General features: G+C 41.8%; 2 protein-coding genes across 2 annotated transcripts in view; one reads left to right on the top strand and one right to left on the bottom strand. All coding sequences in view use genetic code 11, as the record gives it.

The window, feature by feature from the left end:
• Positions 1 to 1988: 1988 nt before the first annotated feature.
• On the bottom strand, positions 1989 to 3220 carry EGR_08103 (hypothetical protein; the record flags this gene model as incomplete). Its single annotated transcript, XM_024497352.1, has 2 exons — positions 1989 to 2143; positions 3028 to 3220. 2 exons carry the CDS (start codon positions 3218 to 3220, stop codon positions 1989 to 1991), a joined length of 348 nt encoding a protein of 115 aa, XP_024348223.1.
• A 982-nt stretch (positions 3221 to 4202) lies between these two features.
• Positions 4203 to 16693, top strand: part of EGR_08102 (Myophilin) — a gene marked incomplete at both ends in the record, with an annotated part of 17474 nt that continues 4983 nt past the window's right edge. The window contains 12 exons of the mRNA XM_024497351.1: positions 4203 to 4284; positions 6954 to 7087; positions 7629 to 7718; positions 7795 to 7966; positions 8564 to 8797; positions 9181 to 9245; positions 10265 to 10432; positions 11684 to 11969; positions 12400 to 12575; positions 14806 to 14988; positions 15328 to 15387; positions 15446 to 15654. Coding sequence (XP_024348222.1) covers positions 4203 to 4284; positions 6954 to 7087; positions 7629 to 7718; positions 7795 to 7966; positions 8564 to 8797; positions 9181 to 9245; positions 10265 to 10432; positions 11684 to 11969; positions 12400 to 12575; positions 14806 to 14988; positions 15328 to 15387; positions 15446 to 15654 — 1859 coding nt within the window. The remainder of the gene's footprint in view (positions 4285 to 6953; positions 7088 to 7628; positions 7719 to 7794; positions 7967 to 8563; positions 8798 to 9180; positions 9246 to 10264; positions 10433 to 11683; positions 11970 to 12399; positions 12576 to 14805; positions 14989 to 15327; positions 15388 to 15445; positions 15655 to 16693) is intronic.

Genomic DNA, 16693 nt, shown 5'->3' with positions numbered 1-16693 from the left:
ACATTTTCTACAATTTGAAGGATTTTTAGTGAAGGTAATTGTCCAGGTACTGCCCGCTCTCTCATCCCACCATAATTGCGAAATCACCAATTTTCCAGTTACTTCGATATGCCACAAAAACTGCTTGACCTTCTTTTGCCGTTCTTCGCGTTCTCTCATTATTTTAGTCGGCGGGACAAGAAGATGGAGCCTTTGCGTTTCTCGTGTCCCTACTAGATAATCTGTTGTCCCATTTTTTTTCAAATTAGACGGAAGCCCAAGATTAATTAATTGGCTTTGCGAACAGATTCCTAATCATTCATCAGATTCAGTTTCTTTGCCAAATAGGAACCCTTCTCTATTTTTACTTTGAGGCGAATTGTTTCCCCTTACATTGCGATGGGAACGCGTGAAATCTTTTCTATTGTTGGAGAACCAAAAAATGGCAGTGACAATAATTTCTCAACAATGCACTATGGTCCCTATCTATGATAGGTTTCTACAGATGGATAATTTACTGGCATTATCTGTCGTCGTGAAAAAATGTACACATGTAACATTTGACACACTCCTACGCGGTAGAAAAAAATAGTATTGAATCCCCACAAAAGACTGTTTTGGAGAAATGAAAGCAGGTGCTAGCCTGTAGCCGCGGGGTTCACTCAAGCCATTTTTACGAAGCTCGTCCACAATGCTATTTTTTTGTAGCAAGTTTCACTTATACCCATGTTCCAAAAGTGCGCACCTCTGGCGCCTTCTAAGTGTTTACTTTTTTTTCTCCAACTCTACTTGGACCTGTGGTACTCTTTGTTGTGTGTCTCCATCTCTGTTGAAATAACGTGTCCAAAAATGGGCGTATTTTCAGGGCATATTTTACTTTCTTTTTGGGCATGTGGCCCACATACTTTACACAAGAATCTAAAGTAATTGGACTATTTCAATTATCAAGGTTAGTTTATTTGCAATCCGCCTAACAATGCATCCCCCCTATTGCCTGCCTTGCAGTTCTTTTGCTTTCACAAAGTCCATTATTATTATTTTAAGCTCTATTTCCAACTAATTTATTTTACCATACACAAAAGGTGGATTCTTCTATTCATCTCTTAATTTCGATCTATGCAGAGGAATCGTGTCATCGCTTAGAAAAGAAATGCTATCTGGAACTCGCAATTGACACTCACTATCTAATTAGATAATTAATCGTTTGACAACTCAATGTCTGTCGGTGTAAGGGTTGTAGAGTTGAAGTGGAATAAATACTAGGCGCTTTGACAATGGTGTAATGGGTCTATTTATTTACCCTGTAGAAGCACTCTCATATTTGGGCTTTTGCCAATTTCCCCTAAGTTTTAGCCATGGGAACAGCTCAGCATCCATGGCTGTGTTGCTCGTTTTTGTAATGAAGACGCCCCCATCAACGGTATAATGAGTGGGTTAAGTTGTCATGCTTTTGACATGTAGTGCTCAAGTGATATTTGGCAAGATGGCTTTGCCTTCCTTATCTGGTTGGCAAAAAACAGGGGATTCAGTTGTTTGTTTTCATCCTACTACGTGTTTTTTTATTTCTCTTTAGGCGACTAAATTTGTGACAACTTTTTTGAAAATGTTTGAAGAAAATCCAACCCTTTAACGTCGAAGAAAGTAATGCATATTTCTTTACATGGCTATCTAATTTCGAATCACGATTTATCAAAAACCTTGATATGTCTTTCTGAATATGTGTATCTCTGGCTAGAAAATGTTTTCTTTTTCCTGGCAGAATTGTTTCATTTAATTGATGAGTCCACTCTGCCATAGAGTACACTTCTGGTTTAGGACATCGACTAAATGCTAATTTTTCAATCACAGGGGTGCGTCTCCTATTTACTACAGCCAACAAGCACTATGGTTTCAACGAAATTGACAATCATACACACTGTCTAGTACCTTAATCCATCTAGTTTAATCCAAACACCGTGTGGGAACTTTTTATTTTCAGTAAATTACGCATAAGATATAAGTAGGGGCGTTCAGTCTCGTGTCTTGTGCCTTGTCTTTTTTATCCCTTTTCGCCTCACGAGTAGTTGGAGGAACCTCTTCTGCGGCAGCAGCTGAGTCTCAGAAGGCAGCAGTGCAGTGGGTCCGGCAGTGCCCATGGCCTTTTCCTCAACAATGGTGGGTAGACCTCATCTGAAGTTTTGAAAATAAGGTACAGAAGTCAGGCTTGAAAATCCAGTTGGTATTGTTGAGAAGTGGCTAAATGGGTGATCCACGTCGGTTCGAATTTTCTTGAACGCATTAATGCTTAGGCAGTGAATTTCCCTTTCATTTTCAGATGTATTTTTTAGGCTTCTAAAGTGTGTGATGAAGAGATAATTTTTCATTAATGATTACGAAAGTACGTTGAATAACTTCAAGTTTCCATGACCAATGAGGAAGACGTGATGTTCGAAATTCCCAGCTTAAAACTAAAGATGTGACAGCTCAGTAGCGATGAAGAAATTAGGTTCAGAATTTCTCCAGGCCGTCTCCATCTGGGACTGTTTTCAACCCAGTGATGATTGGATTTTCCATGGCTGTTTTAAGTTAATTAACAGCGTAAATTTAGAATTCCTTTGTATAAAGGAATGCTTTTAATACTTCTTGAAAGCATAATTGAGTTCTATGCCCCTATGACTGTTTCATAAAGGAGTTAGCTACATTTATTTCTGGATTCTTGTTTGTGAACGAGGGTTCCTTGGGATCTTATTTGATGCCGATGAAGAGAAAGGAAGTTGCGATATGGTTTTCTTTGCAAATAAATCCATTTCTCATACAAAGGTTCCTTAGTATAGTACAGTTGGTGGTAAGTAAATTTCATGCAGCTGGTTTTGAAATCGTGTAGGTCGCGCTCAACTTGAGCCTGCTCTACTTACTTAAGTAGGATACATGAATCCTTGCAGTGAATAAATTACACCTCTCAGATGTGAATAAACAGGTGGCTTCTCTTGTCTTTCAAAGGGGATAGCAAGTTTATCGGATATTTACCGTGAGATGATGAGTAAAGGCAATTAATCGGGTGCCACTTACCCCAAGAGTCGTCAGTAGGTGGTACAAGGTCGTAGGGGTCGGGAGGTGGCTGGGAGTGGGAGGAAGCCAACAGACCCACGGTTGATAGCATAGCCGGAGGTGCGTTCTGCAGCCTCGTACAACAGCTCTCTCGTGTTGTCAGGAGAAGCGTGAGTGTCAGAGTGGTAAGGAAGGGCATTCCCAACTTTCCCATCTTGCTGTTTGTGTTAAGTGGACTCAGGAGCGGCGGCCCACTAAATACTCCTTCCCAGCCAATGGCGCCGCTCGTCCTTTAGTTGCACGGCCAATCAGCCGCTTGGGTGCCTTTCTTGTTTTGAAGGTAGTCAGTTTGATGACTAAAAGTACAATTTCGTCTCCTCTTTTACTTTTTAGGATGTCTACCGTGTGTACAAATTGGTGGGACTTCTTCCGGAAATGATAAACCAGCTCTATCGAAGCAAAAGCAAGCATGCATTGCTCTTGGAACACTGCTTTGTGAAAGATCTTCAAGTAAGTACTGATTTCTCAAATCTGTGGATAGCCAATTGTCTTTAGCATTCTCAATAAACGCAACTTTCTGGATGATTTTTCAAAGCATTAGCCCTTTCTTCTGTGGAGATCATTTCGCAGGGGACTAAATTTGTTTCGCTAGCCTACCTCAAAATTTTTTAACACGACTTTTTATGTTGATGACTACTTTCAGGGTTTACTAGTCAAGTGGTTACTTTTGATTGCGATTATCCTGGGAACTTTGACACTGTCATTTACTACATAAAGTTCTCTGGTGTCAGTCCTTCAAAAATTACTTAAATTGGCCAAAATATGAATGGTATAAGTCAGCACTTGTCTGGCTTGCGGTTGGCAAAACATCCATATTTTAGTAACCAAAATTATCGTCTACCTGAGAGGAATGCTAGTCGATTTGTAAACCTACTCTATTTTCTGTAAGTCCTTGCTTTGTCATTGACGAACTTTTTTCCTAACTGGATTATATTTCCGGAAGCAGTGAACATCTCAGCAGATTCAATACAATGAATTGGATTTCAACATTTGAGCTAAACTCGTGTGTCATCAAATTGGTTTTAGACTCATTATGAATTTACTTTTCACAACGTCCTGCATTTTCAAAATCGATGTAATTTTGACTGCTCTCTTAAATCCAGACGGCGATAAGGAACTTCAGTAAGTTCGTCCAAATGATTGAGTCCACGCTGGATCTTGAAGCAGCTAAGGAGAACGAATTCATCGTTAGGCCGGATTTTGACGAAGCTCTACAAAGTAAGCCCCTTCCCTTGCCTCCTGCTTGTGTTTCGCCAGATAAAATTTCTGAACTACCCATTAAAATGTTTGGAAGGGAGTTACATTGGGTCGTGAAGTTACTAGAGAACAATTATTTGTCGTGTCTTTAAAGTAGCGTCAAAATCATTGCCCTTCTAACCTCATCTCTTTTCAGAAGGAGGGCATCATAATGACCCACACACAATAAGTTTTGTTTCATCAACTGTTATGGCCATTTGTTTTGCTTTTGCCTAATGAAGTACAGATTTATTTTCTTGGTATGTCTTGGGGAGAAGGGAAGAATCATAAAATTTGTTGAAATTTTTTTTGTGATTGGAAAGTTGAGGGTATTGAAGTGCGCTAGCCGGTCTCCCTTCCATTTCGTGTCTGTCATGCAAGAAAAGTAGCAAAGTATATGATATTTAATAAATTTGTATATCTTGGCTTACACTTCGCCAATATGCGGGGGTGTAGTAATTTCAGGCTATTTAACTCCAGAGTAATTAATTCTTTTTTCATCTGAATTAAAACGATCCTCATTAATTATTTCAAACACTCAAATCGGGTTTCAAGCCATTTTTATCACTAAGCCTCTCACTGCGCTTTCATACAGGCTTTTGTGTTACCAATGAAAGATGCTTGCTAAGGAGGCCTAAATTGGAAAGCTAGAGGGCTGAACGGTACTGTCATTGTTGAGGTCGTTTCCGTATTAATCTGTGTTTGGGTTTCGAGCCTTGCTTTTAGTGATTCCAGTGTTCACACTGGTTATCCCCTAGCCAGTCAGTCAGGCGCATTGGAACTACCCGTGGTCTGGGTAGGAGGGTGTAGTGCTGAATACATGCTGCGTTGAGAAGAATCGCTTTTCCGACTGTGATCCTTATATTACGTCTCCCTTTACTGTGTGGGACTGTACATTGCGCGTATTAAGGACGTTGGTACGTAGCGGTGGTAATCGGTTGCTCTTAAGCTTCCTCAGGCAACTGATGTTCCCCTTTTCATTGCACTGAAGGCAGTATAGTAAATTTAACAAGTGTGGAGGCCGCGAATAGTGGTTTTTCAATCTTTTAGATGAGGTCTCCTTACAACCAAATTTGCTTTTTATCAAAAGCCTTGACTAGGAACGATATGTTTTTATCTCTGCCTGTTTATTCCGGTCTGTGATACGAATACCTCTGGGAATTCACTGAATTTGTTGCCCACCGGCATTTCGACTGGGATATCGATAATGTTGAAGCAGTTTTGATCGGTCGGTCAAGGTTTCGCCCCTTTGTCGGTGACGGCAAATATTCTATCCAACCTACTAATTCAGTCTATGTTATTCCATGCGGAAAGTCGGAGTTTTTTGTTTAATCCAAGGCTTCTACCTTCATTTTTACTTGTTAATGTTTGCCGAATAAATTTACACCATTTTGTGACCAATTTAGTGGACCTCCAAGGTCGATTGTATCAATGATTTGTGGGTGAAAGGGGCAGAGTACTTTCGCAATGTCTATTCAGAAATGCTGCCGTCACGCGAAAATTTTGATAGGTTTTCGAGGAAAGAAAAAAGAGTTTAGATTCCCTTTGGCTATTTGTTTTCGAAATCGCCTCTCCATTACCGACTTTCATTTGTCGTTTGATTGGTCGCTTAGGGGGCATCTAACATGGTTGCCTCTTCCAACATTGCCACTGTATTTGAATATTTTGCAACGCTCGTAGGAATTTGTGTAATACATGGCGTCTCCAGAAGGATGTAATGAGCAAACGGTTTAGAATACTTCCAATATTTTTCCCAATGACATTTTGTGTCTTATCTAACTCGAAGTGATGCATTAACAAAGTGAGACTTCCTATTACGCACGGAAGCTGACAGTCAAACCCAAAGTTTCGCATTAGGCCTATGGAACAAATTATAAATTTAGGAAAAGTTTTCTTTTAGTACTTGGGAAAGCTTTGTATTCTCTTAATATACGCCTTTTTTGATACCTCTGTTCACCATATTAGTTCTCATTGTTTCTTTAGTAAATAAGGGACGGTCAGTCGGTTCCTTTGTTTTGCGGTATAGCCCCTACTTCTAACCGCTTTTATTCGCCCATTTCCAAACATTTCAGCTATTGCAGATTTGCCTGGCGTCACAAATACGTGACGCATGTTCTTTGTCAACCGTGATAACCGGTCGCATTAAGTCATTTTGAGCTTTCAACAACCTAGTGGAACCTCCTCTGCTACTCTAGTAGTGGATGTCTTAACTGTCACTTTTTGTTTAAGTTTTCTCGTTGAGGAAGGAACGTATGTCAATATTCGCTTTCATGTAAGTATATATGGGTAGATCCCATTTCGTTACCCGACTTGAGGTGCTTATTATCTTAATACTCACTCTCATTCGTCACTGACAGGGGATCTTGTACAGTTTAAATGTTTTTTTTTTTCAAATTGCTCTTAAATGCGGAGTACTCCTCGTCTGCAACATTCGAATTTGATTACCAATTTTTCAGTGCAAATTGATGCACACATCTTAAGCCCAACAAACGTTTCCACCTTTTTCAAGCATTCTTAATTTACGACATTGTGGACATGATTAAAATTGGGGTCCAAGTGTTGCTGAAGGTCCACAGGGTTCTTCAAAATCGGACTGACTATGGTTGTTTGAGTCCCCTACAGTATAATTTTTAGCCTGCTCTCCACTTTAGGCGTAAAGGAACACTTGGAAGCCGTTGAAGCTGATATTTTTCGTGAATTTGAGGAGGTGAGTCTTCCTTATGGTCCTCCCCTCCCCTTCTTGAATTCCATAAAACGCGGATGGGGCGGACGCGCATACATTCGCGTAGGCGGAATTATTCATGGAGGGTGATCATTACTTTGTTTAACGGTTTTCCCTCACGCACTAAAAAATGTGCCTTTGGGTGGTGCTGAAGATGCTCGACTTATTTTTAAAGTGCTCCCATGAAGGAAGTAGCTTCATTATTAAAAAAATGTATTTTAAGGTCTCTCTCCCATGGTAAAATAAGTACTTGCCCTACTCCTATCCCTCATCAGTAGCATGTTTCTTGGTGTACTCTAAAGGCCATTTGAAAGTGCTTGTGTAGTCATGTTTATAATTAATTAATTAAATAATAATTTGCCAGTTATTCTATTGCAAGCAATATAGTAACTACTCTTCATTCAATTCTGACTGAAAACTACCAACTTTGCATTTTACACACATTAATTTTTGTACTTGTTTGGCAGTGGTTGTACTTTTATTTCCTGTGTTGTCTTGTTTGTGGCATTATTATTTTCAAAATTGAATGCTTATATTCATGATAGTTGGATGTTTTGCTCATACGCAGCTGGGAGCAGGTTCCCGAACGTTTTTTAAACTCTAGGTTGCCTCCAAAGTTGGTCTAGAGCCTGGAAAGTCGATCAAATTGGAATCTGCAGAAGGAGTTGGGTATTTTCTTCGAGTGACACTCAAGGTTTGTTCAATATTTTCACACTTTGCAATGAAGAATCCAGTTAACTCGCTGAAACCTTCTTCCTTATCTTTGCCAGATGGAGAAGCAGATTCGCGGAATTAGTTGGTTGAAGAAGGTCGATATGCAAAAGGCCGGAGTGCGTTGTCAGTCCACGGAAATGAGTCGCCTCAGCGAACGTCATAACGCTTTGAAAGAAGAGTACGCGAAGACTCAAATGTGTATTGTCAAAGAGATTCTTGCTGTAACGGGTGAGTTTCTGAGGCTGGTGGCATGGACACTTGGTCACGCTACTGGTGTAGAGGCTACTTCTTATGGGAATGAAATGATCCACCTAATCCCATACGGGACATCGTTCTTGGCAGGAGGTGGGCGAGAAAGGATCCGAAATCGGTCACGAAACAGGGCCGATGATGAAACAAAGAAGTTGCAACGGCGAGGTTATTTATTTCACTAGCAATGCTGCTTATTGTTGGAGCATCTAGGTATGCTTCCTTACTAGTTTGACTGTGTTTGGGGGAGGATCCTCTTGGAAGTTTTGCTATGCTTGGATGATGTTATGCAACGGGGATTACTTCAAGTGTTTTTCAAGTTGTATAGGTCATCGTACTTTTGAATTTGATAAAAGGAGTCTCACCAGTTCCCTCTTGCCTTCATTTTGATTGTTCCCTGATCCGTCGAAACCGCTCTGTTGGCTACAACTTGACCCATAAAACACGCGAGTTTATTGACTCAGATGAAGTAGAATTGTCTTAGCATATGGAAACCCCATTTCCACCCGTCACTTTCCTCCAGGACTCATTCTGCTGGCTTCCTTTAAACCAAATGCTTGACTTTGCTTCTCCTAGCTGGCTACTTGGAGCCTCTTTACGCGCTGGGCAACTGCACAGCACAGTTGGACGTGGTGGTCAGTTTGGCAGTTGCGGCGGTTTCTGCACCCAAGCCCTACGTGCGTCCGCGCTTCACAGCGCACCAACCCGACGGTAGTGGCGGCGGCATTCATCTGCGCGACTTTCGTCATCCCTGCCTCGAGTTCCAGGATGGTGTCTCTGTCATTCCAAATGACGTCCATCTTGAACGCGGTAATCGCTCTCCCTACCTGATGTGCAGGCTTGCTAGAAACGCTTGATCTTTCTGAAACTTACCTTTAAGTTTTATTTTTGCTCTAATTTTGTAAGTAGCGGTTATTTTTCTACAAAATGACGAACTTTCCGAAAGATTTTCACCCTATCGTTGTGTTCATACCGTTGCCTTAGTGTTAACTTAATTTCGCATTTGTGGTGCCTTTACATCGACGGCTCTGTTAGGGTTTGATACTGGACATCATTTTATGAAAATAAGATGTCTTGGAGATTTCTAAGCAATGTCAACTCCATAATTTGTGGTGATCTTGTCCATTCACTTGTTTATAACGTTTTATGCATCATTTCATACTTCAGCTAACAGGTTAGTCCGATTGTTTTAGGTAAGCAAATTTTCAAGACCATAACTGGGCCAAACATGGGTGGAAAATCAACCTACATTCGTGGTGTAAGTTTACCTAATCACAACAGCGATATGTAATGCTTTCCTAGAGTGATACAAGTTTACCAGGCAAAAAACTTAATCCTAGCCACCACTGTTTCCGTCATACTTTTGTTTCCCAACTATTCACTCTGGCGTTTGGTTATGAGACTGTGGGATACTAATTTTAAGAAGACGCAGTAATCATTATCTTAGCAAAGTACGGAATGAGGAGGATGGGAATAAGGAGGCATCTCCTCTCCTCTTCCCACCTCACTCTCTCTCTGCCCTCGCAATTCTAAAGTGCAAATCTTTGACAAGTCTTGCGTTATGATGTGCGGGGTATTGCGTTGTCTTATAAGAATGCCAATGGTGCATTCTTCTTTCGTTGACCAACTAGCCCCATCTGTTACCAAAGGAATATTTCCACATCATCTTGCTGTATTGGGTAGCTATCTCTCGACCGTAAGCGTTTGGTCCTTGGCAAGAAAATAGCAGTTAATAATTGCCTAGTAAAATATTAAAGTGAATGCAAAAGCCTCCTGTTCGGATACACACCAGCTCAATGCTTTGATCTTAGAAGTACCGACCCGTCAAGATCTTTTTGGTGAAAAAAAAAACATCTTTGTAATGTGGTACAATGACTGCATGCCCTCAGTTAATATTTCATTAGTAAATTTAGTATCTGCACACGTCTGCTTGGATCACGTGCCACTGCTGTTAATCACACGCGATTCACAAGGAGCGATTTCCTCGAATCCTCTGGTGTTGGACTGTGTTTTTGGCAAGGAAATCTCTCCATTTTGCTATACTGAACGGAATTCCCGTTTTCATTCTAATGTAATTTTCCTGTAAAAGATTAAGGGTTTATTTTTCGTTGATGTCCCCATTTAGAGTGAGGTAGGCTTGTTTATTTCACCAGTGTGGATAGGAGGCTCCTTTCGTATTAATCTTTCGTTAATTTGAATTAGTAGTACGGAGTGAATTCTGAAGACCAAAATGTAAGTTTTTTTTCAATACTTTTTCGTAAAAATTGCGCCTTGTAGACTGGCGTGGTAGTGGCGATGGCACAGGCAGGCAGTTTTGTGCCCGCCTCTGCTGCAGACCTCATCCCTGTGGACGCCATCATGGCGCGCGTCGGGGCCGCCGATTGTCAACTCCGTGGCATTTCTACCTTCATGGCCGAAATGCTCGAAACTGCCGCTGTCCTCCGGGTGCGTTTGGTCTGCTTTCCTCTAGTTCTCGTGCATCTAGCGTTGATCTGCAGTTTATAGGAATCCCATTGTTATACAGCTGTGGTGTCTGAATCACGTCTGCGTTTCATCACTCAATCAACCTCATACTCTAGTGGTGTATCAAGTTGAAATCAACTACCTTGGTAGTGTGAGAGATAGCGACTGTGTATTATGAGAATGACCACCTTACAGTAGAGTCCACCTAATGAGATGCAAAATATGCAGTGGCTCCTCTTTACTACCCATCCATCCATCTGGGGTGATTGCGCGTTCTTGTTGGCTGATGTGGCAGGTTCTACCACCACCAAATTCTTACTTTTACGCCTGCACTGTAACTGTTTATTTCCTTTCGTTACCAACCATTATGGAGAAATAGTGTTTGCGGTTCTGACCAAATGCCTCATTGTCGCGATTCTCTACACACTCGAATAGCTACTATAAATTGCCCTTTTTCCATGTCCTTTTGGCGCAGTATTCAACCATTAAAATTAGGGTTACAAATTTGTAGTCGATTTGTCTGCACTAACACTAATATAGCGTGAGATTTTTCTCGAAGGAGTTGCAAGACACCTGTATGACGATAAATTTATCAGTACACAGAAGGTCAGAGAGACTAGTGGTCGCAGATGGTATGCAGTCGGTGTGGCGGCTAATTCGTTAGAGTATGAAAAGGCGCCTGTAGTCGCACATGTTGTTACAATGTGTGTAACTACGTTGCGTACGAGGACCGTACCAATCGTTGCCGTCCAGATCTTTTGAAGGTCCTCTGTTACAGTCATTCCGGTTAAAATTCATCTGTCAATGTGCTCTAAATTGTCCTCTGCAGCAAGAATGAGTGAGGGGTGTTAGGGTGGGGAGGAAGGGGTCGATGCCGCTTTCCCATCACTTCCATCCTCCGTATTACTCCTGATGGTATTTACCGAGTGATAATTAATCATCCTTTATTGATAGTGACACTGGGCGCCCACATGATCCCATATCGAATAAAATGGTTGGTTGGACAATAAAAGTGAGGTGTTAGAAGTGAGGGTATCTAGGGATGTGTTTTTTTCTTGCCCTCTGGTGACAAAAATTATTACAAAAACGAGATTTCCAACAAGCTCGTGTTTTCTTGGGGAAGAGGTGAATAGTAGACTATGATGTCTCATAACGAATGACCATTTAAGAAAAAGGGATATCTTCTTTCGTTGCAACCATGTACCTCGTCTTACTTTTTTGCATACCCTGCAGTTGGCTACCCGTGACTCGCTGGTCATAGTGGACGAGTTGGGCCGGGGCACCTCCACGTACGATGGCTTCGGGCTGGCCTGGGCCATCTCGGAGCATCTTGCGTGTCACGTGGGTTGTTTCAGTCTCTTCGCCACGCATTTCCATGAGCTCACTTCCCTGGCCCACCTCCTGCCTGGCCTCGTAGCCAACTACCGAGTCTCTGCTGAGGTTTTTCAACGCTCTCCCTCTGGCTCTTCTTCCAACATCCCTGATTCCGATGTTGTCATGCTTTACAAGGTGGAGCCCGGTCAGTCCAGCTAAAGTACCTTTCGTTGACTTTTCATGATGAATTCTTTAATGCAGGTAGAAATTGAGGTTCTTTTCACCACCATTTCTTTCATTCACAATCGAAGTCATTTTCTTGACACCACCGTTGCATTAATGGGATATACATTTGGGAATTAACAGTGAGGTGGATGCAAAGGTATCGAGGGCTAGGTGTTTACTTGGCTCCTAGAAAAAAAGCAATATTTATCAAAAAACTGCATTGTCTCAGGAGGCTTCTTTAAATGTCCCATTTTTTCTAAACACTCTTCTTTCCATTTCGAAATCTTCAACTGCCTAACGCTGCACTTTCTCTTGGTCGTGGGTACTCATAACAGCAATTCGCAGTTTTTTCCTCATTCCGCTCCAATTGCTTGTTAGTTCCCTTTATTATCTCTTACTATGTTCGGTAGGAGTCTGCGACCGGAGTTACGGCCTCCAGGTGGCTCGGTCGATCGGTCTGCCGTCGGACCTTGTGGCGGAGGCAGAGGCCGCCTCAGCACAGGAGGAGAAGGTGGAATCTCTTTGGGTTCGTCTCGGTGAATCCATGGGCGTTGATGTTCCGTCTCCATCCCAGGAGAAAAGTCAAGTCTGTCTATTTGTATTATCTTGTTCTTTACCTGTCGGTGAATTCTTGTTTTATTTAATTGCCGCCAACAGCTACAATAAATAGGGTCTCTTGATGTTGAAAATTGCAGTCCAATTAGTCCCTGGTTTTGTTGTAAGACGCAAGAGTTATTAATTAGCTTTATTATTTGCATGCAGAAAGGCTGGAAATCTGGTTGCTCAAGTACCAGGAATTGCAGTCGCTTTTTTCTCTCGCCTCACTTCAGCACCACCACTGCGTTGGAAGGATCTTTTGTGCCTGACATGCTAATTGACGATGTTATAAGACACGCTAATAAGGAAGTAGCTCACTTTTAAAAGAAAGGTAAAACGGTGTAACTGGTACCACTTCTTACTCATGAAAACATTTGTAGTTATGCCTGCGTTTGATGGGGATGAATTTTTTTAATGAACCTTGGAATGAACCTAAAAGTCATTTCCTATCACTTTTTAGTCTTCAAGCCATTTTTTCAGCAGTGTTATATAACCCGCTTGAAATAAGTAATGAACAAAAAATTTATACTCCTTGAAGTTTATTGTCACCTCTCAATGCGTGTGGATTGAAATCATTAGTTTGGTGGCTTCCACGACGACATTTGCTTGCCATTTTCGTCGGTCACATTAAACATGACTGAAAGATGCCCTAAACACGCTAAATTTCCTTAATCTCTTGAGATGCAATGTGATCCCTCGTAGTTCTACTCTGATTTCGGTCCCGTCTCTCCTTTCTTCAACTCCTTTAAATGTATTGCATAGACATCTGTCTGGATTGTTTCCAAATTACCGCGAAATTGGGAAATGGCAGATCCTTAGTTCCCACTAACAGTACTTTAAGCAGTCATTTATCTTTCCAAATTCTACTTCGTTACTGGTTGAGACCCAGAAGTGGAGATTGAAACTGTAGCTGGAGATCGGCGTGGCTTCAACAGTCCTTCTGCTATGAGTCTTCAAAAATGCCAGTTCCTCTATGACTCTGCGTCGAAATTGCCTGATCTGCGTAGGCTGACCATAGCTCCAGCGCGATTCCAGGAGAGCTGAAAAGCAAGATATAATCATAGGAAAAATATAATTACTCCACACTATCACCACCAGCTCTAGTGAAATCAAACAGACGATGGAAAAGCAGTAATCACAACCGAAATTTTCGTTGAATTCAAAACTCTCATGGCTGCTTTAATCAGCCAATCAGACTTTGATAATTTCGAGTAGGAATTTTTCTAAACTGCCTGAAAAACAGGTCAAAATTGCCAGAAGCTTAATGACCTATTTTGTTTTGATCGTTTTAGAGAAAAGGGAAGTTGTTCATAGGACCTTCTTTCCTTCATGGTCTTATTTTAACCGTAGCAAATTTGCAGTAACAGGGTTTTCGAGACATCTAATCGTGTGATTTTGAATGAATTCACTGATACATCACCTTCGCGCTTGCTGATTCTTAACCTTTTAACTTTCTTGCAAGTTTGTCCTAGCTTTCTTTTGCAAAATATGTATTATTTACTTACCTCGACGTATATCTGTCGATTGGATTATGCACACTTGGTCCATCATGAACTAGATTGCGGCGTAAAGCTTCCAGATTTCAGCCCTTGTCGAAGGATGATGACCTCCCTCCAGGTCATGTTCAATTAGTACCACAAGGTCGTGAGGTGGAAAAATTCCCAGAATGAGACCGATGCATCTGACCGAAGGCGCCTCAGAACTGCGTTTATTTAATTGAACTAATTTGTTAGATTCGATCTGTTCTTTTGAAAAACGAGAGAGGCGGTTGTCAGCTACTTTTTTTCCTTTTTATGTGATCACATCTCCTGCTCTGGTGTACTTTTTTCTGCTTCATGGGTTTAAACAAGACTGAGTTTTTAAGTGGTGTTTGCGTAGATTCTTTTGGAAAGCAGAGACGTTTACCAGGACACCAGTTCTGGCGATATTAGTGCATGTCACGACAATTCTGCTGTTTTTTGGTACCATCCTTGTGGCTGTGAGTTCCGATGACCAAATACACCTTCCTGTAATTGTTAAGTGTCATCTGACTAAGGGCGGTACGTGTTCTTGCCAGAGGTGAACGCAAGCCCAAAGCACCAAAACAGAAACGGAACTTGCCGAGGCTATAAACCCATCGTTGAATGGGGGGATTCCACCTCGCATCCCGTTTCTTTGTTCTACAAGCCCTTTTCATCTTCGTCATTAAAAGTGCCCATTTTTGGTGATTGCTTCCACAGACCGATGTGGGAGCGTTGAGCGCTGTCGTGGTGGCAGAGCGACTGCGGGCCGGACTGGAGGAGGTGCTGGAACAGGCTCTGTCTAACTCCAACAAAGGTGACGGTGAACTTGCCTTCAGGGATAGTCTTACTAACGCTGCGATGGAGATGCTCAACCGGCCCTCCTTTGGCTTCGACTCGACCGTCAAGGAACTACTGATGGATATTTAAACTCGTGCCCTCCACCTCATTCTATAGACTTTCGTGAATTTATACCAGATTTAATTTAGTACGGCACATTTTAAAGCTTTCATCTTCCCTAGAAAAGGTTGTCGACGTCCTCATGGGATTGTAAGACCATGACAGTATTAGCCTTCTTCTGCCAGCACAAATCGAGAGGGTATGTCTTCACGGATTGTTAGCATAATTTAGGTGTATAGATGCATATTTAAGGTTAGTAAAGGTCCCTTAAGGAAAGATTTACTTCGAAGGTGTCCTATTTTCCACCAGCTAGGCTTGTATCATTGTTTTCATGTCTTCCAGATCACAACATTCGAAGTTCAGCGATGCTCCCCGGTGGATATTCCACCGCCCATGCAGTCGGTAAGGTAAAATTGACTTTTTCAAAGGGTATCCAGTGTGTTAATCTGATACTTGGCAGCATCGCTGGCTGTTTGATGGCACCTTCCAAAGTAATTTTAAAGTTGCCATGGGGAATGTAAAACGCAGTGGCCGTGAGCACGGTGAAATCATGGACAGATGTCGATTCTTAAACAGTAGTAGTGCAGTACTTAGGGAGGATGCGGTAGCAGCGCCTGCTTTGGAAAAGCAGTTCCAACAATCTAACTTTGGTGGTGAAACACTCGGTGGGTGGGTGAATTACGGTGGGCGCGATTTCCTATTTTTTGGTGGAAATGAAGAACAACTTGTGAGTGCTGGTGTGAAATTAACACGAAAAGTGGTTCAGTCGTGTTTTTGCGTGCAGCATCTTCCAAGCGAAGATCATGATGGAGGCCACTCAGTAGGAGGATGCAATCTGTTTACACTAAGAATTGGAAATAGGGTTCAAGGGCTGTTAGTTTGTTGTTTAACCCTCGTTTGGATAGCCTCCTCTTCCTTCGAAAGCGGTGAGGTTCAAGAGTTGCCTTTCTGTCAACTGTTGATAGATGCTTGTAGGACGAGAAGAAGCATGGCTATGGGAATCGTGACCCATTTGACGGCCACCGTAGATATTTTGTACTACGTCGATGGTGAAGTACTCCCTTGAGAGGTAGACTTTATTCAGACATTTTGTGCTTGAAAGGCAAAAAAGAAACTAGCTTCCTGCGGTCCCTTTATCTCAGTTGTCATTCAAGGCGTTACTTGATTGCAGTAACTTCTTACTACACAATATGCTTTGATCTCGGATGGGCGTTTAAGATCACGCGATTTCAATCGGTGGAGTTTGCAGCAATGCCTCGTGGTAGCTTGCAAAATGCAGGCGATGAGATGAGGTCGGGGACGTATACCACCTTGACCGTCTCGTTATTAGAAAATAACAAATGAACCTGAGGGAAAGGCAATTTGGTGTTGTGTGTTACTTCAAGAACCCAGTTTGTGATGGTTTTTGAGTGGCAGATACATCGCGGATTGGATTTCTAACGAAGTAACGGGCCTGTGACAAGAAATGTCTTTTGTTTATTGAAAGTATTTCCAAAAAGTGCTAAGTGAACGAATGCCTAAATAGATTATGTCCAAGCAATCCACAAGCGCCACTAGATTGTGCCCAATTTATTGCGCACTTGGCAAAGGTTATTGAGTCAGTTATTTCTCTCATAAAGGACCTACGCCATTTGCTCACTAGACAGCAACCAAGAGAAGCTTAGAATTTTTAGAATCGGAGTTCAATAGCTGTCATTGTAAATAATCC

The sequence above is a fragment of the Echinococcus granulosus genome, assembly GCF_000524195.1.
Source record: "Echinococcus granulosus chromosome Unknown EG_S00096, whole genome shotgun sequence".
Taxonomy (NCBI): Eukaryota; Metazoa; Platyhelminthes; class Cestoda; order Cyclophyllidea; family Taeniidae; genus Echinococcus; species Echinococcus granulosus.
Note: the sequence above shows the minus strand (reverse complement) of the source record. Positions and strands in the feature narration are given on the sequence as shown.